Below are 27,500 nucleotides of genomic sequence, written 5' to 3'. Positions count from 1 at the left end.
CTCTAGTGAAAAGCGCTAAATTGCCAAAGCTGGTCATCACTAAGTTTAGCAGAGAGTTAACGGACTGGCCACGCTTTTGGAACCAGTTTGACGCTGAAATCGATCATTCTGAAGTGGCTGTCATAACAAAGTTCTCGTATCTCAAGGAGGTTCTTGACCCCAAGGTTAAAACCTTCATAGATGGTTTGCCCTTCACGACAGAAGGATATCAGCGGGCTAAAAACATCCTAACTTCGAAATATGGTCAGGTGAGCAAGATTGTAAATGCATATGTGCAGAACATAATGGTGCTTCCTATGATTACAGGCTCACATGCAAAGAAGATTCACGAGTTTTGCGAAAAGTTTTTGTTTAATGTGCAGTCTTTGGAGATGCTCAGAAAGTTGAAAGAAATCAGTGGGTATGTGAGGATGTCCATCGACAAGCTACAAGGAATCAGGGGTGATCTGGAAGGACAGACGACAATTGGAGAGAGCGAGACTTTCCAAAATTCGTGGTATTACAGGGAATGTTTTGAGTGTTTTTCGCATTGCTCCGCAGCCACCGATAACAATGTACTTGAGCTTTCGCATGAACAAATTTCCAACACTGTTCTTTGGAACAATAAATTTATATGTATTAATAATAAATCAGTCTTGAATCAAAGCTTGGTTAGTAAAGGAAAAATCAAAATAGGCGATTTAGTAACAGAGAAAAACCAATTTATTTCTCAATGTAATCAAAGCCGGGTGAATCTGTCTCCAAAAGATATTTTTGATTTGATGTCCTTAGTTGATGCAATCCCTGCACCGTGGCGACAGTCGCCGAAAATAAATGGATACTTGAACAAGAGTCCTTTTGTTATTCAGGACCAAATTCAACTTGTGCTCAATAACCAGGAGGTCTCGATCACTGAGGCGACCTTTAAGAAGGTTTATAGGGAGTTGGTCTCTGGTTTTGTTACTCCACCGACAGCTCATTCAAAGTTTAATGAAAGCTTTAATGGTGTTTGTTTGGACTGGAACGAAATTCATAGTTTGCCCTTTCTAGTCGCTTTAGACACAAAGTGACGAGAATTTCAATATAAAATTCTAAATAGGTATTTAGTGACAAATACGTTTTTGAAAAAAATAGGCAAAATAGACTCCTCATTGTGCACCTTTTGTGGTATGTTGGACGAATCCCTGGAACATCTTTTTGTGACTTGCCATTTTACTACATTGCTGTGGAAAGAACTCATAGCTTGGTGTAGTGGAAGACAAATTAAAGTTGAATCACTATCTGCTGCAAATATAATTTTTGGTGACTGGCAAAGGAAAGATTGCTTCCTCTTATTAAATCATATAATCCTCATAGCAAAACAGTACATTTATTATTGTAGGTCCAACAATTTGAAACCACTTTTCTACGTTCTGTTGCAAAGAATTAAGTTTGTCTACCAATTAGAGAGCAAAATTGCTAAATGGAACAATAATTGGCAAGTTCACTCTATCAAATGGGGTAAGAGTGGTTTTGAAGATGTTGAAGATTGAAACGTGTTTTTATATCTTTTTCGATATTCTAACACAGCGCTATTGGTGGGTGTGTGTGTGTGTGTTTGTGCATCATGTAGGGGGAACTTTTGGGGGGCGGGGGGTGGTTGTTAGCATCCACTTGTTAGCTCAAATCTGTATATACATATATTTGTTTTTCTGATTGCTGTAATTTCTTCGTTTTTGTAAGTGCTGTAACTCCAATATGGAAATGTTAAAAAAACAATAACAAAATACAAAAAAAAAAAAAAATTCGTGGAAGCCCTCAGGAAGTGGACTGAGAGATATCCTATCCCTGCCGAACGTGAACCGCCCGAGAGGCTGCCTGACCAGAAAAAGCCACCCAGAGACAGACAAATGAGTTCGAGGGTGTGTCTATTGTGAGAAACCTGACCACAAATCAGTGGATTGCAAAACAGTCGCATCAGTCGATGAGCACAAGCGAGTACTAAGCAACAGACACCTTTGCTTCAATTGCACAGGTACCAGACATAAGGCTGCAGATTGCAAATGTCGTGTAGGTGATCTCATCAGTGGAGGGCCCACTCAGGCAAAAGCAGAAACAATTAAGTCAGCAACTGTGGAGATATTTGCTAAAGGGCCATTTGAGTTGCACAAGTGGTACTCATACGTGAAGGAGTTGGAGACAGCATGTTCGGTACCAGTCTCAGAACAGGAAACATATGCAAAGGAGCAGTTAGTTACCTCAAGAAAAGAGGGTGCTTCTCTACTCGGTCTGCAGTGGAACAAAGAGAGCGATACCATCAGTGTTAACTTCCCATCAGAAAGCACCGAGCCAACAAAGCGAGGGATTCTCAGTAAAGTGGCCAAGATATACGATCCACTGGGGCCAGTGTCACCAATCACACTGGGTGGCAAATTCCTGTACTGTGATATCTGTGATGCAAAACTAGCCTGGGATGCTAAACTACCAAGCTGCCTGATGCAAAATTGGGTCCACTGGGAGGAGAAACTTCGAAGCCATGTTACTGTACCCCGATCATTAGCAGCACATCGAGAAGAGATCCAACCCATTAAGTTATACGCCTTCGGGGATGCTAGTGGGAAAGGCGTGGCTGCTGCCGTGTATACTACAGTGGTGCAAGAGAAGGGTGTCAACCAAGGGCTAGTTGCTTCAAGGGCAAGATTAGCCATACCTTGGTTAGAGTTGGTATCTGGCCATATGGCAGTAAATCTCTTGTCAAATGTGACTGAAGCCTTAGGAGGCCTTCCCGTAACCGTGAAGTACTGTTGGCTTGATCGCACCGTTGCTCTGCATTGGATAAGATGTCCAGGAGAGTACAAGCTGTTTGTGAGCAACAGAGTTCAGAAGATTGATACACATTCTGATGTAGTGTGGCATCACGTGAGAATGTCAGACAACCCAGCTGATGTTAGAAGCCGTAGCGGAGAAGTGACCAACCATGCCTTGTGGTGGAACGGACCAGAGTGGTTGTCAGACAAAGCATGCTGGCCCCCTGACATAGCGAGACATCCTAGCAATACCAGTAGCGGCAACAGATCAGAGCTGGATGACATCCTTGAGAAGTTCAGCCAGTGGAACCCAATCCGAGTGACCGCATGGATTTTTCGATTCACAAAGAATTCTTGCACCATGAAGACCAAGAGGCTGGGGGGACCGCTAACTGCAGACGAAAGAAAGAGAGCAGAGCTCTTTTGGGTGAAGCGAGTTCAGGAATGAGCTACTGCAGATGGGCGATACCAAGAAGACAAACTGCAGCTGAACCTACAGCCAAACAGAGATGGAGCACTGGAATGCCGTGGCAGAGTTCAAGGCCACTACCCGATATTCCTACCAGATGGACAACGGTACACAGAGAAGTTGGTGGCCCAGGCCCATGTGGCAGTGCTGCACGGAGGAGTTGGGAGCACGATGGCAAAAGTGCGAGAGTATTACTGGGTGCCACGGCTGAGAAGGTTAACTAAAAAGATCGTAAAGTGTTGCCATGGATGTAGGCAGTTCAGGGCGCAGGCCTATACCTCTCCTCCACCAGGGAACCTTCCAAGGGATCGCACAGTGGGCCAAACACCCTTCCAAGTCATTGGAGAGGACTTTGCGGGACCATTGAAGTACCCGAAGAAACCAAAAACTGAAGGAAAGGAGGTCCACTGGGTCCACTGGGAGGACCAAAGAAACCAAAAACTCAAGGAAAGGAATATATCCTACTGTATGCCTGCAGCCTCATACATGCCGTGTATGTAGACCTTGTGTCAAACCTTGAGACCACCAAGTTCATCAGAAGCTTGAAGTGCTTCATTGCCCGACGTGGGAGACCGCAGCGGATCTTCTCCGACAATGGCAAAACATTCGTCAGTGCATCCAAATGGATTGAGCAAGTAATGAAAGATGAGAGGATCTATGGGTTCCTTGCACAGCAAGGGATCGAGTGGTAATTAAATCTCACTCGTGAACCCTGGTGGGGTGGCCAGTTCGAAAGATTGATCGGACTGGTTAAAGGATCCCTGGAAAAAACTCCAAGAAGTGCTGCTAGATGTGGAAGTTGCCCTCAACAGCAGGCCACTAGATTATGTGGAGGATGACATGGAGCTGCCTATCCTTACTCCAACTTCTCTGTTGCACATGCAACGGAACGCACTGCCAGAGTTGGAGCCAAATCACATCCAAGACTATGACCTCCGAACCCATGGAAAGTGCTTGATGTAGTATGGTCCTGCTGGACCAAAGAATACCTGAGGGGGCTCCGGGAGAGACACCGCCTAAAGAACAAGGTTGACAGTACCCATCCAGCGGAAGGGGATGTGGTTATCATCAAATCTGATGAGAAGAATCCTGCCCAGTGGAAGTTGGGAGTGGTGATCGACTTGATAACTGGCCTAGATAGAGTGTTCCGAGGAGAAAAGGTACGCACTCCCAAGTCAGTCATTGAACGCCCAGTGCAGCATTTATATCCACTTGAACTTACCTGCGACATGACAACAGCACCAGCAGCTCTGAACCCTACTGTGCCAGCCTTTAGACCACAGAGAAAGGCTGCGGTTGTGGCCAGAGCTTGTATACAGGAACTTGCACAAATGGATGATGAAAACTAGAGAGACTGTTTTATTTTCGTTCATTGTGATTTTCATTTTTTGCATTGTTAACTGATCAGATTAAGATGGCCTCTAAGACATTTGCTCTCCCGAGACAAATGGGGGGAGAGTGTTGGAAAATGGACTGCGCGACTGTCATGCTGTGAAAGTGAACTTTGTTCCTTTTCTTCTCGTTGCTTGGTGAATAAGCTGCAATTACGTAATGTAAGTTTAGGATTTCAAAAACCACGTGCGAATCGACGTGTGAGAGACATAAAAATAGTAAAGTGATTCAAGTCTGTTGGTCGTTTTTACATGAATATTATCTGGAAAATCTCGTGTTAGAAGCAATTCGGAAGATTCCTGACAAAAGTATCATACCAGGAACATAATTTTTTTTCTTTTTTGCCAAAAGGGGAAAAATGATACCTATTTTGATAATTAGATGGAGACCCTCAAAATCCATACCCTATCGGGCGGTATTTACCTATTTAGCCCATGTATGGGAGTGTCCCCGGACTATCTGCCATTATAAGGCAAGGCCTGTAACTGTCTATTAGGAGTGTATTTGATGGCAAAGAAAAAGGCACACTAGTATAACATTGTATAAAACTGCATGATCATCGTCAGAGAGACCGTCAACGTGAATGTTTCTATTTACTAATTAAAATAAAGAACACTGAAGGTATTAGCCAAGCGAGTATAAGAGGTATCGCCTTTATGAATTCATTACCATTTCGATAGAAGCTTCTTGACCTCAATATGGCTGAACCTGCTTGAGGCCCAACCCCAAGTTCCTGACGCTCCTGAAGCCAACGTTGTTAGAGACATTGTAGTGGACCCAGCTCCGGCTCAAGCGGCCCAGGACACTAGCGTGCAAGAGGTAAAATGTAATGTCCATTCTTTTGTTCCTTTTCCATCTCTTTTCGGTCGCGCGTAGCTGTCGGTTTTGGCATTCTGTCCTACCTCGTGCCCATGTTAGTCTTTGCTACATTTATAAATTTCATTCTGTATGCATTTGCCCTAGTTTTCCCAGCTTGAGAAGGTTTTGGCTTTCTTATTACTTCATGGCCGATGTTATCTGTTGGTACTGTTATTCCCGGCATGAGAAGGTTTTGGCTATTTTGTTACCTCATGGCCAATGTTATATGTTGCTACATTTATTAAATTCATTTTGCGTGCCCCATTTTGCTCGAGTTTTCCCGGCATGAGAAGGTTCTGGCTTGGCGAACCTTATCCGTTGCTGCATTTATTTAAATTCATTCTGTGTAGCATGTTTTGCGTTGTTAGATTTTGGCATTTTCTATTACTTCATGGCCGATGTTATTATGGTTGTTCTTACATTTATTTCAATTTCATTCCGTGTAGCGTGTTTTGCTCGAGTTTTCCCAGCATGAGAAGGTTTTGGCATTATTTCTTACCTTATGGCCGATGTTATTATAGTTGTTGTTACTTATTTAGATTATTTGTCACCTAGCCTGACCCTGTGTGGTTCCTTCGCCAGCGTATCGAGCACTTGGAGAGTATGCAGAAAGCTACTGACATTGATGTGCAGTTGGAGCGCCTTTCTGCGTATGGCTTGTGGAACTTGGTGGATTTCGATAAATATACCGCCCTTTCTATGGCTGAGTCTTTGTCGAGTGATGCAAAGCAGAATAGTCATCCCAAGGCATCCTTCCTCTCCATGACGATGCGTGGCTATCTGGATAAGGATCCTAAACAGTTCCGAGCATACTTCCTCGCCCTCTTTGCAGAGAAAGAGTACACCCAGGTGCTCAACCGTATCTTCTAAGTGGATAAGTCTCTTCGTGGGGATTGTACTAGCTCTCAGTTTCCTCCAGGTCGCTCTTTCGGGGGGCCTCTCAGATCCAGTGCTATTATATGCGATTTCTGTGGTATTCTAGGCCACACTTCGTTTAGGTGCTTTTGCCGTATGTCTATCGAGCATGCCGGTAGGGGTCGCTTTTCCCCTTATTCTAGGGCTCCGTGTGGCCACGCTAGTTTTTAGTAGCTTTCCTGGCTTGCCTTGTATTACTTTAGCTTGCTTGTGTTAGGCATTAAAGTACATTTTGTTATCAGACTTTATTAGTTATTTTTTCCTCTCCATCCCGCTCTTGGATGGCAGTTTTGAAACGGAGTCAATCTTCTTTCTCAGTTTTTGAGGCCAGAACTGTCATCCCCAGAGCCACCTCCTCTTATAATTTTGCCATCTCCTTTCCTTTTAGCCCCTTTCCAAACGTTTTAAGGGTGCCTCTGTGTCTTCTCCCTACAAGTGTGGCCAGACCGTCAATACGTTGGGTTAGATTTGATGGCTCTCCTCTTGAGGTGGCTCAGGGGATGGCAGTAGAATACCTCCACATTTCCCCTCAGTTTTTCTTAGATGTTATTAGCGGACATACCTGTGCAGATGCCTCTATGCTTGCCTTCAGGGATCCTGATACCCTTGTTGCTGGTAACATCCATGCCTGTTTTCCTGCATGGGAAAGTATCGCAAAGATTGCCCCATTCAAGCTCACGCCGAACACACTGGATCGAAGACTGTGTTGATGCACAAGAGTTTTTTGAACCTTGTAATGGACAGTATAAGGGCGAAAGTTTACCCCCTTGTCGGATCTTCCCTACCGCCATTTCATGTAAACCTTTTGCGCAGTTCATTTTTGACACTATTGTTGACTGTTTGTCATCTGGGGTAGGGCGGGTGACATCCTCCTGTGTATTTGGTTATGCCTTTGACCATTGAACCCTCTAAACCCTGTCTGTGAAATGATAACCGATTTCTTTATTTATGGACTTGGGACGTGCTTCTAAGCTAGACTCCCTTGCGGGGCTCCCCCGTTACGTTTTCCGTTTTTCGTTCCAGTCTGTTTGCGATGATGAGTCAGGTTGTGATCATGTCATCCTTTCTCCGGAAAGCCGCCCGTATTTTGGTTTTGAATGGGATGGCTGGTATTTTACCAGTAACACCATTCTTTTTGGGTGGAAAGCATCTGCCTACGTTTATATTAATGATCGTCATAGGGGCGAAATCCAGTTGTCTCCTTCAGCCCCTGGCTACGCCTCGGGCTTTGTCGGACCTGGACAAATCTTTAGCTCGTGCCAATTCCTCTATTTTTCTGGTCTGTTTTACTCTTATTAATTTGGGTTATTTTCTTGGTATCAAGAAATCAATCCTCATCCCAAGGCAGATTGTTCCCTTCCTTGGCTTTTTGGTTGCCTCTGTTCGCCAATCCTTTTTGCTTATTGAGGAGAAAAAGCAGAAATTCCTTCCCCTTTTGCGTCTTGTTCTTGACTCCGATGCTACTGATGTAAAGACAATTCAGCGCTTTTTGGGCAAGTGTATATTGTTTTCTTTGGCAATTCCGGGAACTCGTCTTTTTCTCAATGAGGTCTAAAATGCTATTGGAAAAGGTCTGCGTTATGGTTCGTCTAAGCTTATTCCAATATCTGGTCCACTTACGGAAGAGCTTCAGCAATGGTCATTCCTCGAGTCTTGGTCCGGTTGTCCTCCTTGGTGCCAAGAGGCCCATTGTCAAGTCAAGCTATGCACAGACGTGATTGGTTGTTCTTCTTGTGTTGTGTAAGTTATCTTTCAGTGAACGTTTTCGAAAGGGCACTTTTGTACACAATTTGACCTTGTTTGTTTTCTCATGAAACATGATAGTGATCAATTAACTGAATTAATCTTGCGGTTTTGTGTATTTCGACAAGCAGAAAACTTGTGGTGAAATTTTGTTTCGGCAAGGGCGTTTGTGCATAATTTTTGCACTTATACCTACAAGAAAACAAAGCGATTGGAATAAATTTCAAACAATTGTTATCCATTGAGTGGTTAGACCTAACTGTAAATTGCACAAGGCATATAATGTATATTTTTGAAGTGCTTTGTTTAGTTAGTGATCAAAAACTCTCTTGATTGCTTAATGCACACTGCTTCAAAAATTCTACCTTTACATTTTCAGTTGAGCCTTAGGACGTGTTTTGAATCACTTTTTAGCAATATTTTTACATCATCTGGAAGTTCACTGTTTCTTCTTCAAGGTGAACTTAATTCTAGAACTCAGTATCTTGTGTACGTTTACTGCGCATATGGTTTATTTTTAGCGCTCATATATCACCGTAATTATCATACGTCACGCCGGATAATCAATTAACTGTCACACGCGGCAACCCTAGATGTCAATGGGTTAATCTCTTTTACATTTCTTCTGCTGATAATCCTGCGGCCACCCCATCCCGTGTTTTCCCTTGCAGGATTCTAAGCTTTCCCCTTCTTACTGGGTTCAGGTGCAAGCTGAATTTGGTGGCCGATCTGGCCACTCTGCAGATTTGATGGCTCTGCCTTCTAATCTGCAGTGTGCTTTGCATGGTTTTCCCCTTCCTTTCTTTTCCCCATAATCCCCTTCCTGGCTCATCTGGGGTCAATCTGTTTGCCCAGCATCCTGATAATCATGGTTGTCTTTTTTCAAACCCCTAAGTTTTTCCCCCCATTATTCTTATCCGACAGGTTTTGCGCTTTGTCAAAACTCACTGTTTTGCTTGCACTATTGTTATTCCTGATGCGCGGCCTCGTAAATTTTGGTGGCCTCTTTTCCAATCGTATTCATCTTTCCTAATAGACCCCCAGGGTTCTCAGGACATAGTTCTCCCCCCCCCCTCACCACAGGGTTATTCTTCCTCTCGGCCTCTCCCTTGGGATTTGTGGGTCTTCTGCATCGTTCCCGTTTCGGATTTATCTCAATAGATTTATTCCGTTCTGTTTTCATATGTTGTCATGCATTTACTCTGAAATCGAGCATTTGCTATTTTGAGGTAGTATTTGTTACTTTGGTTACGCTGTGTAATAAATATGAGGCTTTTCGCTACCTTTGTCTTTTTAGCTTTTATTTCTCTCTTGTTCCTCATTATTTCTTTTCCGTGGGGTCTCCCTCCAGTTCTGCGTCGTGTTTGTCCCGGCAGTTGCATGTCTGTCTTGTCATTACCCCAATGATCATAACTTCAAGTTTTGCCAAAATTGTGGTTATGCCAGACATTGTGTTTCCTCTGCTGTTCCAGCATGGGTCAACTTCGACCTTTCAGCCATTGACTTGCGTATTAATTCTCTCCAGTCATCAAGCCTCTTTTCTGCTTACTCAAAGCAGAAGCAATCCCTACGGGCTGACCTTGAAGGTTTTTGTTACGCCCTACCTGGCCAGAAAAATCTTTTTGACGCCACACCCCTGGATATTTGCTGTTTTCTTGTATTCAAGTACTCCAAGGGAAGAACCCAAGTTCATAAGACCAGATGTCCGCATCTTGGACAGCGGGGTATCTTCTCGTGTCAGTGCCCTTTACGTTTGGCCTACTCCACTGTTGATTTGTATATTGGCAAGTTGCACTCTATCTTCTCCGACATTGGTCTGATCTGCTGGTTAAGCAGTATCTTAAGGAACTCACAGTGGAGCAACATCGGGCTCGTATCACCCCCTAGCAAGCTGTTCCTCTGTTTCCTGACAAGCTGCTTTTGCTTTCCCGACACCTTGAAAAGCATCTTCTCCTTCTGTCCCTTTCACCACTGCTAGAGATCAAGCTTTTTTCAAGGCTCTATTCTTTTCCGGTGATAGAGAGGTGGTGATCTGGGCTTGCTCGTTTCCCGGACGACAATGGATTCCTGTTTAACCATGTTTGGGGCAAGACCTTACGGGATTGTGGGTCGTCTAAGCGTTCACTTCCACCTAAGTCTTTCTGCTTCTACTACGTGCGTTTATTCAAATTTCACTACCCTAATTACTTATCTCTAGAGGTGAATTCTACACGGAACCATACTGTCAGCATTAACTATTTACCTATCCATGCCTTTATTATTGCCTTAATGCACACTTCTGATTGTTTTATTAGCACATACTTATTTACTTATGCTCATTTACTATGCTTGGTACGTTACTTTTTTCTATAGCTCTGTTATATGTCTTTGTGGTGCCATGATTTTGATGGAGTATAAATAAAGTGTGTTGTTATTGTTGTGTAGTCTTTAGTTTTGGGATTCTGTTTTATTCTGTTTTGGAATTTCTTTTGAGGTTGGGTTCCTCGCGGTCCCCTGCACTGTCTTGCGTTCTACATGCCATTGCTTTCTGTGGCCGCCAGACTTCCATACCTCAATAGGAGTGTGGGTAAGATCAATGTAAATAGGATACTATTTATACTTCTGTTATTACCTTAAATAGCTAATACGCTACAATTCTAACTTGAAATATCCCCTTACATACTGTAGACCTCACTCTGCTCGACTAGACTGTTTATTTCATAATAAATAGACATAGCAGATGTTGCGTTATTATAATCTGCGATTCCTCTCTCCTAATAAAAAGAATGCTTGATAAACGTTTAGAGAAAAGATCATTAAAATTCGCTTCTGTTAAAGAGCAGAAGGGCTTTTTCAAAAGTAATTCAAAACTCTTGTGCATGTACAACGTAAGCCACATGGCCGGGCCATCTGTGGATGTTGTGTCATAATCTATGTCTTGCCCGGCTTTGTCTCTTTCATTGAGCTTTGAGCATGCGCCGACCATTTGACTTTTGAGGGGGATGGGGAGTGAGGCGTCGGGCTATGGGTGATTTGATTTGGGTACGAATTTTTTTTCCGAAACCTCTGGAGATAGAAATTTTTTTCCCACATCAGAACTGTGCAAGAGTTTTTTCCCACGTTAGACGACACGAGATTTTTTTTTTCAATGCAGGATTTTTCCTCTTGCCTCCTTGCAAGATTTATTTCCCCCGAAATCTGCCTTTTACATGTCATGTGAGGGAAGTCCGGTGCTAGGAGGAGACGTTCCCGTTGCAATTAAATCTGGTGAATCGTTTGTGTAAAAAAAAAAAAGTTCTTTGGGACACCCTTGCAAAACAAATCTGGAATATTCTGGTTATTTCCAGAATTTTTCTTAGAATATGAAAGAAAATATTTCTAGAAATTCCTAGAATTTACCAGTTCCCTTTTCTGGAAAATTCTAGAAAATTCTAGAATGTTAAATGAAACATGCTAATGAGCTAAGGAGGAAAGAAATTGCCAGCTTTATTCCAGAAATCATAATCTGCGATCAAATCAGGTTTTTTCTAGCTTTTTCCAGTTTGTTACAAATTCTGCTTTCTAGATTTTTCTAGAAAATTCCTGCATGCTATTATATGAAAGCATGTGAAGATCATGTATTAATTTCCAGCTTTTTTCAAGGATGTTCCAGTTTTTCATGAATTTCCTCTGCCTTTTCTAACCACTTAATTTTATTCCTTGAAGGCAATTCAGTCATTGGTAACTTTTTAAATTTATCACAAGTAACTTTACTAAGCTTCTTATTCTAAGCAGTCAATTATGCACAACAAAAACAGGCATCATGTTTTAGCTAGTCAAATGGAACCTTTACATAGCATATGTAAAAGCTATGTTATGGGGTTTTTGTGTCCAAAAATAAAAATAGTTTCAACATAGTTTCTACATAGATTCAAAACAGAAAATACACAACACATACATAATTATCCTGCTCCTATAAAATAATATTCCAGCAAATCAGAAATGTGCTGGAAACTACAAAAAATCCATTGTAGGCAAGCTATTAACAGTTACTACCATAGCTCACAGACAAAAAAAATAGACAACAGATTTCAAAGCGGTTATATTTTTTTATTGCATGAACCTAAACATTTAATTCATGCCAAAATCTTTGGATTGGGTTCTTGTTTTACATTTAAAAACAGAAAAAGCTTTAAAACGTTTCAGATAAACCACAGAACTACATGTATATAGAAGTCTGCAAAGAGAGATCCCCAAATACATCAAACCATATCTGGTTAAGGAGACAAAATTGGCTGCTAAGCATTTTTGTCTGCTGTAAAGGACCATTCCCTGCTGTCCCATGAAAGAATTTTTTTCAGAAGTGTCTCTTCATACTCTTTCATGGCAACTAAAAAAAATACAGTACATATACTTCAATGATGCATGTAGTGGTTCCTCTAAATCGCCGATAATTTCTATTACAATTAAAGTGTGTGAAGAGTAGACTCGTGATAAGTTTGGGTCTCTACTTACAAACGTCCATAATAGCTTTCTCAGGCATTTTCTGCATTGATTACCATAGTAAAGTGACAGAAATTAGCATTTTACAAGAAGGAATCAATTGTCAATCGTATACAATCATGTAATTTGCTTAATTAAGCGAAGTTGAGTCTCCTTGCTTCACAAATTGACTCGATGGTGTGAAAATGTGAATTCTACATGCATGTAAATCGTTCCTCATTTTCAAGACAATAAGGCATCAAATCAAATGTTATTCGTTTCAAGTTAACGCTTACCTTTTACTTGAGTTGTTGTAAGCATTTCCTTGCCTGGATCAGCATTTAAAGAGTAAAACTAACAAAAAAATCGTCAGCACAAAAGCGTGATCATAGATGAAACGTTTCAACCGTGCGAAACCGACAGAGCGCAAAAACCGCTAGACATGCGCACTAGAATCACACTTGTGTTGCCGCCATTCCATTTTCAAAATGGCGGACGACAAATCAAAATCCACCACGTCATTGTGGAGGCTGTCACGCCGCTGGCGTTTCTCTGAGAAAATTTGCAAAAAGATGATTTGAATCTGCCATCATTCAACGATGCTTCAGAGCCGTCAGGGAGGAGATCGGACCAAAACCAGTTCGCCTAAAGCAATAGAGTTTTTGACGAGCTTCGAAGCTTCATTTGACGTTCGTTGTTTAGAGTTTTGCGTTTCTTAAGGTGGTCAGTTACTCTTTAAGCTCAGAACAGAGGTATGTTGGAGGTAAATTGTTTTCACGAAACATATCAAATATGACTTTTTTTTCGTTAATATGAAAATTTTTGAGAGGTGTTTAAAGGTGGAATTCCGATTTCATACACCAAGAGAGACTTTTTCAAATCGAAGTTTGAAGAGAAGCAGGTTTTTTTACCGCTAGTGTTCGTCTTCACATTTGTAACAGGTTTTACACAGAAAAGCGAAGTCCAGTGCCTTATACTTTCACGCCAATCGATATAGTTTGTGAGGTTTTGGGGTTGTAAGTTGTCCTGAAATGCATATAACGTACATGTATGTTTTTAACTTCGAGTTAATATCTTGTCGACATTGTTCATGTAATACAATGTAAGTTTTCTCGCCTTATAAGCCAAGGCGACAGAGCGGCTGCCTGTTATATTTAAAACAGCGGCAAATATTGACTACAAACCCTGTTATTTTTTCCCCCTAACAACGTTCATTGCTATGTTTTGTGTAACTAAAAATAAAATATGTCAACTGTCACATCTGACTGCTGGGGGATTGTGTGCTTTTTCGAGTTTATGGGACTCTTTGCAAAGGGCGAGTTAAGTTAATTCAACAAAGTAAGCTGCTTTTTCCATTTAGAGACTGAAAATGTCAGCAAAGGTGCTCTAGTTCAATGTGCAAAGCGCTTTTTTTGGCTTTTGATGCCAGCAAAACAGTTCACCACACTAGAAAATTTTTATTCGAGGGCCACTTGCTACTGGCTCACAAAGACTACAGAATTTGCCTCATGGATGCATACATTTCACCAATGAAGGTGAGTGATGGAATAACATTACAATAGTTGCAATAACAATCTTCCCTGAATTGAATTTTCCCTACCCCTCAATATAGATTCTACGCCCCCTTCTTTGTCAGTGCCAAAAATCTGCCAAGAGAACTGAAGCACTAAGTTACACAGAATTAGTCAGACAGGTAGAAAACCCTCAAGGATCAAAGGCAGGAGCTGGATATTAAGCAGAGAAAAATCGAGAACGAAAACAAAAACTTTCACAAAAAAACATGAAGGTAAGTATTTGGGTTTAGCTCATTACAACAATGACATGCCAATGCCTTTACAGTACTAACCCCCCCACCCCCCCCCCCTCCTTCACCAAGACACACACACCACTGACAGCAGTACACTGCTTAGCATTATATTGAGCGCCACAGGCTGTTGGCTGTAATCAGTAACACACTCAACATGTTTCATTTCATATTATTTACATGCACAGAACAAACTGCATTGAACACAATGCACAACCCCATGAATTTCTCAAATTGCTTTTGGCCTATTACAAGACAGTGAGTAAAACCACACCAAAAAGTTAGCTCACTATAATAAGGTAAAACAGATATCATTTTCATAATGGTTATGCTTTACAATGTAGCTGTGTCACCGAACACCCAAGGTTAATAATTTTGCTATTATCCCAACAGTAAACACTTAACGACTGGTCCCGAGGGAAACAGTTCATTTTCTTTCCCTAAAAATTTCCAATGTTCCCCTGAGGTGCAGACGAGGGAAACAAAATGAACTGTTTCCTGAGAGACCAGTCATTAAGTGATTTGTTATATAACACAAATAGGAAAACGTGCAATGGGAACAGCAACGGTGGTCGTCGGTCAACATTTGCGGGCAACAGTGCACTGTTACCCTCTGACGTCATAGATTTTGCACTGTAATGCCCGCTCAGAGACTTTTGAATGGCAAAAGTGTTATTGTTAGATGTCATGTGACCTTGAAGTAACCAATGAGAGCATGCGCTGCTGGAGGCAAAAACAGTTACCGGGTATATAACAAAAATAATTATTATTCAACATAACACACTTTTGCTGGAAAAACAAGATCAGCAACACAAATCAAATGTTGAATTGAGAGAAGAAAATGTCATGCTTCACAAAAAAGGACAAAGTTATAGAGACAACACAATTTTCAAGAAAAATATTGGACTGACATAAAAATTAATACCATGCACATGTAACCCTGTGAAAAAGCACCCCAAATGCCTAAATTTCCAATATAGGTTTTAGTCAGAACAAACTTTTCCTTATCACAGACTAAATTCTTATGGTCGTTAGTTTTCTTTCTAGTGCAAATAATATTGAACAAAACAAATAGTGTATTGTAATAATCAACTGATGTATGTTTAGTATTTTTTCCTTTCATTTTCCCGAATTTGTTCTCCACCTATATATATCTGTTTGGGTCAAGTTAGCAGAAAACTGGGGAATCCACTCAAAAGAGACAGTTGTAATACCACTGGCAGTACTAAATCCTAACATTACTCAACAACAATGACAATATTATTTGTGTTTCTTTAATATATGTTTTACAACTAAAGGAGACACTGCATTTAGCTCTCTTGTGCACCACACAATTTCACAAGTCACTAGTCAACCACTAAACAAAAGGAGGAAAGAATTTATATGATCCAGACAAAATGGGAAATTTTGGTGGTGAACATTCTCCAGACCTGTTTGAAAATATCTTCCATGCCACAATGTATTTACAATAATGAAAAGGGTTTTCCGTGAACCAAGAACGCTAATCTGCAGAGAGTAAAAGTAGGTTGCTGTACTACTGCACAACTTCAGTTTCTTCATAAATCAGGTATGGCTACCATTTCCTACAGACAAAAACAATGATAAAACCATTACACAGAAAGTGAATGATGACAGTGTAAGCACAAGGGGAAAGATAATACCTTACATTATGAAATTTTGAACCACGGATACTGTGTTTTTAGCTTTCTGATTGGTTCACTCACTCTCAGTTAACAGCTCTTATACAGTATGACATAATATGGAAACTGATTGCGTCAAGGGTTACCACGCTGGAAACTGATTGGCTTTAAATTTGTCCAAGTGTTAAGAATCAAATGAAAATTTAATAAAACAATAATCAATGGATATGATCGAGTGGTTGATCTCATATCAACATGCACTCATGGAATTATAATAATATTATTGTTCATTATTGTCTTGTGCTATAGGAATTATATGCTTATTAGCATAATTACTGAAAGTTCTCTGCGCTGATTGGTTGTCATTGAGATGATTATTATTACGTGATAATCACCTAAGCGGGTTTTCAAAATAGCCACAAGCTCTTTTGTTGAGGTGACAGACGAATAAATTAATTGTTTTAAAGAAAATGTGTATTATTCAAATAATCAACTATGTAATAATCGATGTGCATGATGGCATCATTTACTAAGAAACTGAGTTGCTTCTATTGTCAGGCAAATTTAAATTATTGTTTCCGATATTCCCTCAGACTCTATGAATGTTGGTGAATAAGAACCTCAACTTCATCTCGGTTTTTATTAGCCGATATTCACCTTGCATTCGGCGAATAATAATTGTTAATAATTATTATTTGGTGTTCATACTAATTTTTAGTGTAATAGGATTTTCAGTCAGGGGTACACATCTAACTAAAGCTGTAAGGCTTATTACTATTATTATTATTATTATTATTATTATCATTAAGTGTGTATGTATTATTATGAAGTGTTTGCATGCTTCCAAATGCATAAAGCTTTACTGCACATGTGTTTTTGTAGCCGTTTTGCAAAGTTGACCAATATAGTTACTCTGTTACAGTAATGTACTTTTCTGGGCTGTTCCACAACTGATCAGGACAATATTGCCAAACACTGAGTGGAAGACGCTTTGATGCAGATTTCCTGGAATGCTTTCTGCAAAAATATTTGCGAGGAACAGCAACAAAAACCTTGCACAGATCGATGGCATTTAACAGTCAAGGTTACGTGACGTGGAAATTGTAAATCCCAGGTGTCAAGAAAATTCAACTTTGTGGCTGAAGTTCACTCACAGTTCATCTGCAGCAAGAAACCCAGTGGACGATTTTATACGATCAAAGTTGTATGACTGCGTTACAGTCCTCAATAACGTACAACGGCCAGCCAAACTTATTTTCAAAAGCAAAAACCTTTCGTCCATCAAGACCAAGTTGCTCCTGTAGTTCCCGAGAACAAAGAAGAATTTCATTGCCAGTTCGCTGGTTTCTGTAAGATTTTTAAATAATCTGGGGGCAGACCAACAGCCCATGTCAAGAAAATTCACAGTAGCCAAAACCAACAAAATGATACAAGAGGACGCATTGCTACTTGACATGCAGACTTGCGAAGTAATCAATCGTGTGTCCTCGACCGTTGATTTGGAATCGCTGAGTGTTCTCTCCGACCTTGAAAAAAATTCCTCTGGCACCCAGGGTATGAGTCGTCTAACTTTCCACAAAATTTGACAAATGCTAGAGTGTTATTCTCCACTTCGATCGATCACTGTCTCGATCACTTCGAATCTTTAGAGTTTGCGCAGGCGAAGTTACGAGAAAAAAGCCATTTTACATCATTATTCTCTAGCCAATCAGCGGTTTTTGCGCTCTGTCCGCGAAACCTGTAAGAGCTGGACTGGTTACTCCTGACTGCTGACCAAAACGAAAAGGACTCACTAGTTCCCAGTCCAGTCCGGTCTCTCACGTGTTATCCAAGATGGCGGAAGATGACAAGAAGCAAGATTTAAAAGCTACTGGAGTTCATTGAACGGATTTAAAGTGCTGACTTGGAGTGTGTAATTTTCGAGAGTAATGCATCATGTTCCTTTTGGAATAAGGCCGATTATGAGACTCAGAGAGCATGAAACAAGGTAATCCTTTCATTGGTTTTTCTCACAATCTACATGTATTGAATACATCGGAATAAAAGCTTTCTTTTTCATTTCTCCGTGTACAGAGTGCTTTTATTTTCAAAGTTTGGAGCCTTTAAAGGACATTGCGTAAGCTAAGTAAATGTATTAACTCGAAAGATATCACATTCACATTCATAAGCTATATTTCAGAGAGCTATGTGACCTTTAAATAGTATTGCAATATTAATGGCATATGCTTTACACAGACTGAACTATGTAATGTAGCAAGTGACATAGTTATTACATAGCACATAAGGAGCAGTAAATAGCCTTTATATAGCTCAACATAGTTATATGATAAACTTTACATAGCCTTCACATATGTCTGGTTCTACAAGGGAATTTTCTTCTTAAATTTTATACATAATAAGAAACTGCATGCTAAACATTTCTTTAACTTTTTATCTGAAAAGAGTTGAATTTATAGAATAAACTAAAAATTTGTTTCATTTGAGAAATGTTAAAATTGTTAACAAGCTGTAGACAATAGTTTATTTCCATTTCCAGTTTCCTGCAAGAAATGAAGACTGGAAAAAACTGTCATTTTCTGGCAGCACCTAATAGATGTATCAAATTCAAGCTATTTCCTGCTTTTGAAAGAACCCAAAACTTGCAAAAACTGGAAAACAATTTCTGGAATAAAAGCTGGAATTTGATTCTGGAATAAAGCTGTCACATTCTAGAAATTTCCAGAAATTTCCAGAACTTAACAGAAAGCTTGAAATTCATTTTGCATGGGGGCACGTTTAAGCTAACTGCCCATTTGCTTTACTATTTGCCTCCTTATCTTATAACATGATAAATACCGAGCATATACATTCGAAAAACGAATCATACAAAAACAAAACAGGCAAAACAAAAAATTTAATTAAGCGATTACCAAAATATTGCTCACTGGTGGTACAATGTAAGGTGGTAATACAAACGATAACGCCTCCAAGCAGAAAAATAAAAACCATCGAGGAGACTTGAATATTCGCACATATAACTGATGTTTCAATATAGAGGATATAAAAGTAGCAAAGCATATTATCACGATCGCTTCACTTTCCTCAATCAACATATGATAGTTTGGTTTAGCTGGAATTATTCGATTGGTAAAATTTATTTATTCATTTATTTATTTATTCATTGACTGCCAGCCATTTCGTATTTTTGAAAACCTTGACCGGTTAACGTCTATATAGCCACAGCGTTAAAACGGATGCTTTTTAGTGCGATACAAACAGGATTATTGTTGGTTGTCTGTATTATTACTTGCCCAATACGTCGCAGTTAGTAGTTGTATTTTGTTTGTTATTACGTTGTTACAACAATTTTCTCTGCTTGTGGACATCTTTCATTAACCAACCCTTCTCCCCTTGCGTAGATTTGTTGTTATTACAGGTCATTCTCCACACATGGACAGTTTTCGTTATTACGGGTCCTTCTCTACTTGCCGACAGTTTTCGTTATTACATTATTAGGGGCAACCTCTTTGCTCGTGGTAAGTTTTCGTTATTACATTATTACCGGCAACTGAAATTTTTCATTATTACATTGTTGCGTTATTCCACCCACATATATTTTTCATTATTACGGGTCCTTCTTCTTTGCTCGTGGAAATTTTCCGTTATTACATTATTACCGAAACTTTCTCTAGCTGGGAGCATATTTCACGCTGGATATGATATTTAAGACTTAGGCCAGATTAGGCGTCTTTATTATAGGCAGGGGAAAATAGCCAATAAGTGAATTTCCATTTATCTAACTGAATTTTCCTTTACTTGTTATTGCGGCAAGTTATTACTACCTCTACAGGAAACAACGAGGGAAAGAGGGAAAGGAGAAAACAAGGAAGTTATCAAACAAAAGAGAAAAAAACTATTACAAAGTAATAAGGAAAAAAAGGGAAACGCACAACCCAGAACGCGCATCATATGAAGTTCAATGAGCGATTCTCAGTACATCAATGTCTGGAATGATTCACTAAATATGCTATTGCATCATTTCTGTTCGGCGCCCTTGTTGATGGCATCCTCAGACCTGGCAGAAGCTGCCTCAAGCTTGATTTATCCCTTTAGTCCTGAAACTCTTTGGGATTATTTCCGGTTAGGAGCACCTTTGAGTAGCTCCGTTGAGAGGGGACAAAGGAAGAATGTTTACAAATCAAAGAAGATCTATTGCCGCAAACAGAGGAGAGCATTTAATGCACGGTCGAACAGGCCTCATCAGGAAATTGCAACAATGTCATTGCTGTGCTCGTGTGAAGGAGGTTGCCTTATGAGGAGACCAGCTCCTGAACGTCGAGAAATGATAGAGCTTCAGAGAGAAGCATTAATTTTTCTAAAAAAAAAAACCTAGAGCGAGCAAAATTACATTCTTCTGAGGCTCATGGAAGTCCGAATTTGCATTAGTGGACAGGAAAAGGTTATGTACAAGGTACCTCCATTAGGAACAGTTTGCCGGGGTGTCCTTAAATAATGTTACGGATTTTCAGATGAAAAGATCAAAGTTCTTCTCAAAAAAACTACAAGCTGATGGTGTGTCTCTGGAGGAAGACTTGAGGGCGAGGCATGGAAATAATGCAATAAAACTTTTGCCAAAGGCACGAAAGGCAGTGGTAGACTTCATCATTTCTTTAGATGCGAGCATATCACGTTACAGAAGAGCAGGGATGCGAGACTTTGTAGCAGAAAATCCTAATTTTAAAACGAACCGTTCAGTTTCAAGAAATAAAGATCCTGTGATAAGTTTCTCCATGCACGATCGAACAGGCCTCATCAGGAAATTGCAACAATGCCGTTGCTGTGTTGGTGTGATGGAGGTTGCCTTATGAGGAGACCAGCTCCTGAACGTCGAGAAATGATAGAGCTTCTGAGAGAAGCATTTTCTAAAAAAAACCCACAGCGAGCAAAATTACATTCTTCTGAGGCTCATGGAAGTGCGAATTTGCATTAGTTGACGGAAAAAGGTTATGTACAAGGTACCTCCATTAGGAACAGTTTGCTGGGGTGCCTTTAAATAATGTTATCAGATGAAAAGATCAAAGTTCTCAAATTACTACAAGATGATGGTGTGTCTCTCGAGGAAGACTTGAGCGGAAGGCATGGAAACAATGCAATGAAACTTTTGCCAGAGGCACGAAAGGCAGTGGTAGACTTCATCATTTCTAAAGACACGAGTGTATGACATTACAGAAGAGCACGGACGCGAAAAAAATATTTTGACTGCGATGTGTCTATGTGGAAGATGTGGCGAGACTTTGTAGCAGAAAATCCTAATTTTAAAACGAACCATTCAGTTTCAAGAAATAAGGGTTCCTTTCACGAGGACTTGAGTGACGTGCTTAGTTTTCCAAAGGCCAGGGTTGATACCTGTCAATATTGTGACCAAACAATGAACAAAAATTAACATTTTAAACACGTGGGCGTGCTATAAAAGGACACAAGCTCCTCCCATCAAATTCGAATTCTGCCAAAAGTCCAATATGGCGGACAATCAGACGAACAACGGATAGCCTTCCTTTTAAAGGTTTCTCTTTTTGAAGTCACGAAATTAATTAAAATCAAACATCAAGAAGATAAATATATGTGTGATAACGTGTATTTCACTCTTACGCGGCGATGTGTCGCGTTTTTGTTCGAAATAATGGCATTTGAGCTGGTAGATTTTGAATTGACCGCCATTTTGGTCACTTTTTGTGTCCAAACTATCTCCAGGTTATCCCTGTCAGATCCTTGGAGCCCGCAATTTCAATCTACATATGTCCAGCTGTTGTGAATATGCTGTTTATGCGTTGTTTTTCAAAATATTAATATTCAGCGGTCTGTACAACAGTAGTAGTTGGTGCTGCCCCATTGATGTGTTCTTCTTGTCGAGTTCTTTTCTCAGGTGGTTTGCTTAAGTTTATTTCAGTTGTAAATTAAGAATGTTAGGCTCTTTTTTCCTCCCGAGAAGAAAATTCAAATAGAGAGGAACTAGCGAACAAATGCAAGCAGAGATCCTGAGAAACGCAACCCTCACTTTAGTCTCACTGTTGCGGTGAAGAATGGGAATGAAGGCCGACTGGAAGATATTTGAGGCAGGCTAAACAATGCCAAAGCGCTTCTAGGGATCGATAGAAAGACTAGTTCAACACAAAACGCTGATCTTCTAGAAGCTCTTCTATCTTATTTTGAGCTTATGAAGGCGTCAGTAGTCTCTACATCCAACACAGTTCTCACAACTGTGGAGTCTTCGCAGCCAACACCTGTAACACCTGCACGGGCGAGTTCAATTCAAGCAACGAGTGGCAAAAAGCCTCGGAAAAGGCAAATTTATGTCGATTCTGTAGTGGATGACCCATATTTTATATGCGCTGGGAAAGGTCTAACAGCTTTGGTCAAATATTTCGCTGAGAACCCCAAGTGCGAATTTTGCTATGAGGAATATCAGTGGTCTAGAATGAACTTGTCACGGCAAGGCCATGTCTGTCGTTTGGAAGTGCCTTGCTTCAATGCGGATTCTGTCCTTTGGCTCAGTTCTAGTGTACTTGGGCATCCCGCCAAGTATGTTGCAAACTTACAGTTAGTTGGTTCTTTGCATATTTGTTTTATTTCTTGTTCATTTACCCCCGAATTCCAGTGCAAGTCTCCATTTCAGCTATATATGGTATCCTATACCTACAGTACTGTCAGTAGAGTCCCCTAACCCTGAACCAGCATTGCCCCATATAAAATACCTGTTACCAGAAGTGATAGTTTCCATGAACGTTTCCCGTCACAAACTGGTTTGAGTATTTTTGCTAGAAGTCATTACTGTCAACATATTTAGTGCACTCTAATCTTTGTTTTTATTTTTTTATAGGATGGTTCATGCATTCACTTGCACTGGCCTTACTGAAACCCAGTACCATAGCTTCGGTGAGGCAGCTGAAATTGGTTTAGTTATGGACAAAACTATAGATACAAGTTAGTGGATTGTCACCTATATTGCTGTTTAAGTATATACTAGTTATCAGGATATTGCCTAACCTGGTTCTTTTTATATTTTTTGTCATTTACTGCAAAAACTGGTTATTTGTAACAAAAAAAAAAAAAAGCAATTTAATGAAAAATTAATGTATTTTATTTATGCCTAGTATACCAAAACGATGGGTTTGGTTACATGGCCATTGTCCAAGAACAAGCCCTAAAATCTATGCAAGAAGCAAGAAATGAAGTTCAGGGAACACCACATTACATGGCAAATGGTGATGTATGTAATAATTTGTCCTCAGATATGGCACTGAACACAAGAACAGTTCTAACTGCCACCCCAACAGAAACACCTAGTGGTATCAACCTAATACCTTACTTTCAATGTGTCTTGGCCATCATTTCTAGAGATAGTGAAGTAATATTTTGAAAGCAACTTATCTTCCAATGCCAATTAACAAATGATCTTGGCATGCAATTTACATGAATCTGTCTTTTCCCCAGTGCATTATAACAGATGCAAGACACGACTCCAGTAGAGCTGCTATGCATTCCACTGTATCAGCTATTTCTATGAGGTCAGAACTAAGGGATATTTGTCTTGTTTATCAAAACAATGTGCCCTTTTATTAATTTCTAATTTCTCTATTGCCCATAGTAACAAAAGAATAATAGCTGTTTGCAACTGGAGTCGTGTAAACGAGAGAAGTGCTCCAAGCAGGGAAGTGCCCATGACTAAAGAACTTATAACCACCCTCACAGAGAACCAAGGTTTATTTAAATAACATTTCATTTCGTTCTATTCTTGTTTTTAATTGATCTATTGTCTATTCATGTCTCTATATAAGACTTGGAAGTTTTTCTTTTCCCCATTTGTTGCATGTAGGTTACAATGTCACAGAAGTTGCTCATGACTGTGTCATGGCTCTAAAGACATGGTTCCGAGGAAAGGGCATCAAAAACTCATTTGATACATGGCATGGTAAACATAACGATTGTGCCTTTGTAAGACCTCATTCAATGCACTCACGATACAGTTATGTTATGGTCATAAACTGCAATGCTCAGCCTCAATTGTGTTACGTGACATGATACATGATACATGATAGGTACAAAGGGAGTGGCACGGGATATGAAGAAAATATGTACTGGTGCTCGGCGAGATGAAGGTACCAAATGGTTTACAGAGCTAGCTGACAAAGGTAAGCATGACAAACATGTAACCAAAAAGACAAAAAAATAATAGGATAATAATAATTATTATTAATGGAATAATTTACAATGGAACAATTTATAATTGTTTTTCATTGTCTCAGCCAAGGCCACAAAAACACACTTCTATTGGGCCATGTGAAACAACAATGGTACAATTAAGCTGGATTTCAACAATATTTGTTAAATATTGCGGATCATTACCAGGTAACCGCCACATGCCATTACTTGTGGTGTTTATCACAATAATTATTCCTTTTCTGGTTAACAGTACATATACGGTATGTACATCCTGAGAAATGTTTCGTGCATAAGGCACTTCCAATCAAATCACTACAATAGTGACTCTTTACTCTTGCTTCTGTTTCACACGTTAGGGTTTTTTCCCAGTGTTGCCTGGAAACGTCCTGAATTAGTTTGTGTACATTTTTTCTACAAATTTTCCATTATTCTTGTTGACGACAGGGAAAGCACGGCCTTTGCAACCAAGATTCGCGGTGCAAACACGAAGGATATGTCTGCTCCAAGAAGCAAATAACAAACCTAGCAGCTGCACAAGCTTACAGAACAGCCATAATGAAAACAACCATCTATAAGAACCCAGCTGATTACCTCTTGGTGAGTTTACTTTATAGTAATTGCAACATCAATAATTGAGGACATTGTCAACGACGAGGAAAAGTTTGATTGTTTGATAATCAACAAAAGTCTCAAATGTGATTGGTCTTCACCATGACTTGGACACTTTGCAAGTGGACAGCTTGCACTAGGACAGTTGTACACATAATCCAGCTTGCATCAGTTGAGCTTGAATCATGAGCATATTGAGCTACAAAAAAGCTTTTTCACACAAATTAATCTTCCCATATTTTCTGGGAATTACTAACCCAATTCTGCCCTAAATATGCACTCCACTTAATCCTATCACCATTACAAATCATAATATTGTTTTGTTTATTCTTGGTATTTTCTGTTGCTGGTTAGCTTTCTCACTTTGTTTAATAGTGCAGAGACACATTCTACATAGAGTCCTTCCATGTCGTTATTCTAATATATGCACCTAAAAGAATCCACTTCAGTGATCAAACCTACATGATGAGGGTGTCTCTTGCTGTATTGGATTGGGTATGTTCAACATATGCTAGTAATCTTACTTCTTGAATCATGTTACGAACAAAATAACTTTTAGACTACCAATGGTGGTGGTGGTGGTGGTGGTGGTGGTGGTAGTAGTAGTAGTAGTAGTAGTAGTAGTAGTAGTTAAGTAATCATCATCACAGTAGTTCAGTATTGTCATTGTTACTAATTTTAATTAGTCTGACATCTTTTCTGCAAGGTTGTTTGTCTTTCTCATTCAAGATCCTTATTTACTAAGAAAGCCATAAAAAGGTCTCTTCCAAGTTCTGGTTTTCTGACTAGTGGGTGACGTAACTCTTTTATAATGCGTCTTCGTGTTGAAATTTCATAACAACAGGACATTACCTACTAATTTTATATTGCAAAATCACGAGAAAATAATTATAATGTTGATTTTTTTTTTTCAGAATGAGAATGTTGGCCGAGATGTGTACTCAGTCCAGTACTATCAGCACTCAAGGCATCCTGGACGAATGGCCCCAACAAGAATATTAAGGCCAAAGACCTTTCTGTTCAGGAAAGCTGTATGGACTTCTTTGTTTGAAGGAAATAAAATCTCAGCTGCTCCTCTTCCTCTTTGCGTGGCGACATTATTGCCAAAAGGATGACTAAAAACGGCTCCTATAGGAGCCACCAAAGTTATAAAAGTCATTTTCGTAGTGCCTGATGACTTCGTTGGAAAAAAGGACAACCAAAAACGGCTCTTATAGGAGCCACCACAGTTATGAAAGTCTTTAGCCTTCTCATTAGTGCTCTCATCATTTATGCTACTTATGGCTCATTGACACTTATGTTATTGAATTTCTGTTTCCCTTTCATGTAACTTTATTTCATTAAGCAATGCCCAAAATTATCACCTATCCTAAACCTTTTTTTATAAACCCTTATTCATAATACCCAAACTGAAAAAAGGGACAAAAAAAATTGAACCAAGGAATTCTTATTACACCACAAAATACACATGAGAATATGCAGGTTATGCTTGACTACCACAATCAAACCAGAGCAGTGAAGGTGTACAGGGTTATCGTGCAATGACTATCTCTTTTAGTTGTTTAGGTATCAGTACGTGCCGAGGACAGTGTCTAACAATAACCATTTCATGAAGTGAAGTCAGGAGCTAAGCGAGCAGCAAAGGTAGATCCCATTTTCTTATAGACATATGAAATGCTTATGACCTCTACCAAATGGCGAGGTTGTTTGCTTCAATAAGATATACCGAATAAAACAAACTAAATAGTAATAACATTTTAATAATGATAATATGACCAAATGGAAAAAAAATACTCTCCATTTGTTGTTGCTGCATTGTTGTTATAATAATAATAATTTTATTATTGTTATTATTATTATTAGAGAGATCAAATAGTCATATAATAAACGATTTATTAACCTCGCTTGAGGCCAACTTACAGGGCACAACTTTTGCTTACAACTTGCACCCTCAACGGTTTTAGAACGTGTTGTAGCTTCAAATTACATGTTACAACTTTTAGCTACAACACATCAAAAATCGCATGCAATTCGTTCGGTTAAAACAAATACAAATATTTTCAAATCGCGTACAGCAGGGCGATGGGATTTTTTAACTATTTAAGATGATTAATCATATAGGTATTCATTATATTATTTAGCTTAATTTCTAAAATTTAAACTGCACAACACTACTATTTGTTGCTATCGCTTACATTGTCATTGTTGTTTTTTCGCCCAAGTTTTGAGGTATTAATTTGATATCTTTGCTTTATATTTCAGGGTGAACCTGAATTCCAAACAATTGTTGCCATATGAAGAGAACAGGGAAACGATAACGAGGGGAGGGCGAATCAAGCGGACCTACAATTTAGCATTAGACGAAATAGAGAGCGAGAGTTCTGCGAAACGTGCTAGATCGACCATACCATGCCAGGCGGAGGGTAGTGGGGAAGATGTTGGAAAGATGGCAGAGGATGCAGCAGAGACAGACATTGAAGAGCAGAAAGACCAGTTCTCAAGAACTGTTGAAAGATTACTGAACCCTCCGCAAGAAAGACACGTCATCGGAGGAGAAAAGAAAAAAGAACCGCGGGTGGAGAAAGTATATTGTCAACGAGACGAAATGGCCAGGAATCGTTAGGTGTTGCGGAAAAACCTTTTCCCGCTGTGGTTCGTTTCGATAC

General features: G+C 39.7%; 1 protein-coding gene, 1 long non-coding RNA gene and 1 pseudogene across 2 annotated transcripts in view; 2 read left to right on the top strand and 1 right to left on the bottom strand.

Annotated features, from left to right (window-relative positions):
• Positions 1-3,213, top strand: part of LOC138002297 (uncharacterized) — a 3,262-nt gene extending 49 nt beyond the window's left edge. The window contains exons 1-2 of the mRNA XM_068848361.1: positions 1-1,014; positions 1,994-3,213. The exon at positions 1-1,014 is cut by the window's left edge and continues 49 nt beyond it. Coding sequence (XP_068704462.1) covers positions 1-1,014; positions 1,994-3,213 — 2,234 coding nt within the window. The remainder of the gene's footprint in view (positions 1,015-1,993) is intronic.
• Positions 3,214-15,617: 12,404 nt separating this feature from the next.
• Positions 15,618-27,500, bottom strand: part of LOC138003002 (uncharacterized) — a 60,083-nt gene continuing 48,200 nt past the window's right edge. Inside the window, exon 3 of the long non-coding RNA XR_011123393.1 lies at positions 15,618-15,969. This is a non-coding gene — a long non-coding RNA (uncharacterized lncRNA). The remainder of the gene's footprint in view (positions 15,970-27,500) is intronic.
• On the top strand, positions 21,062-25,949 carry LOC138004317 (uncharacterized; annotated as a pseudogene).

This window comes from Montipora foliosa, chromosome 5 (assembly GCF_036669935.1).
Source record: "Montipora foliosa isolate CH-2021 chromosome 5, ASM3666993v2, whole genome shotgun sequence".
Classification (NCBI taxonomy): domain Eukaryota; kingdom Metazoa; phylum Cnidaria; class Anthozoa; order Scleractinia; family Acroporidae; genus Montipora; species Montipora foliosa.
Note: the sequence above shows the minus strand (reverse complement) of the source record. Positions and strands in the feature narration are given on the sequence as shown.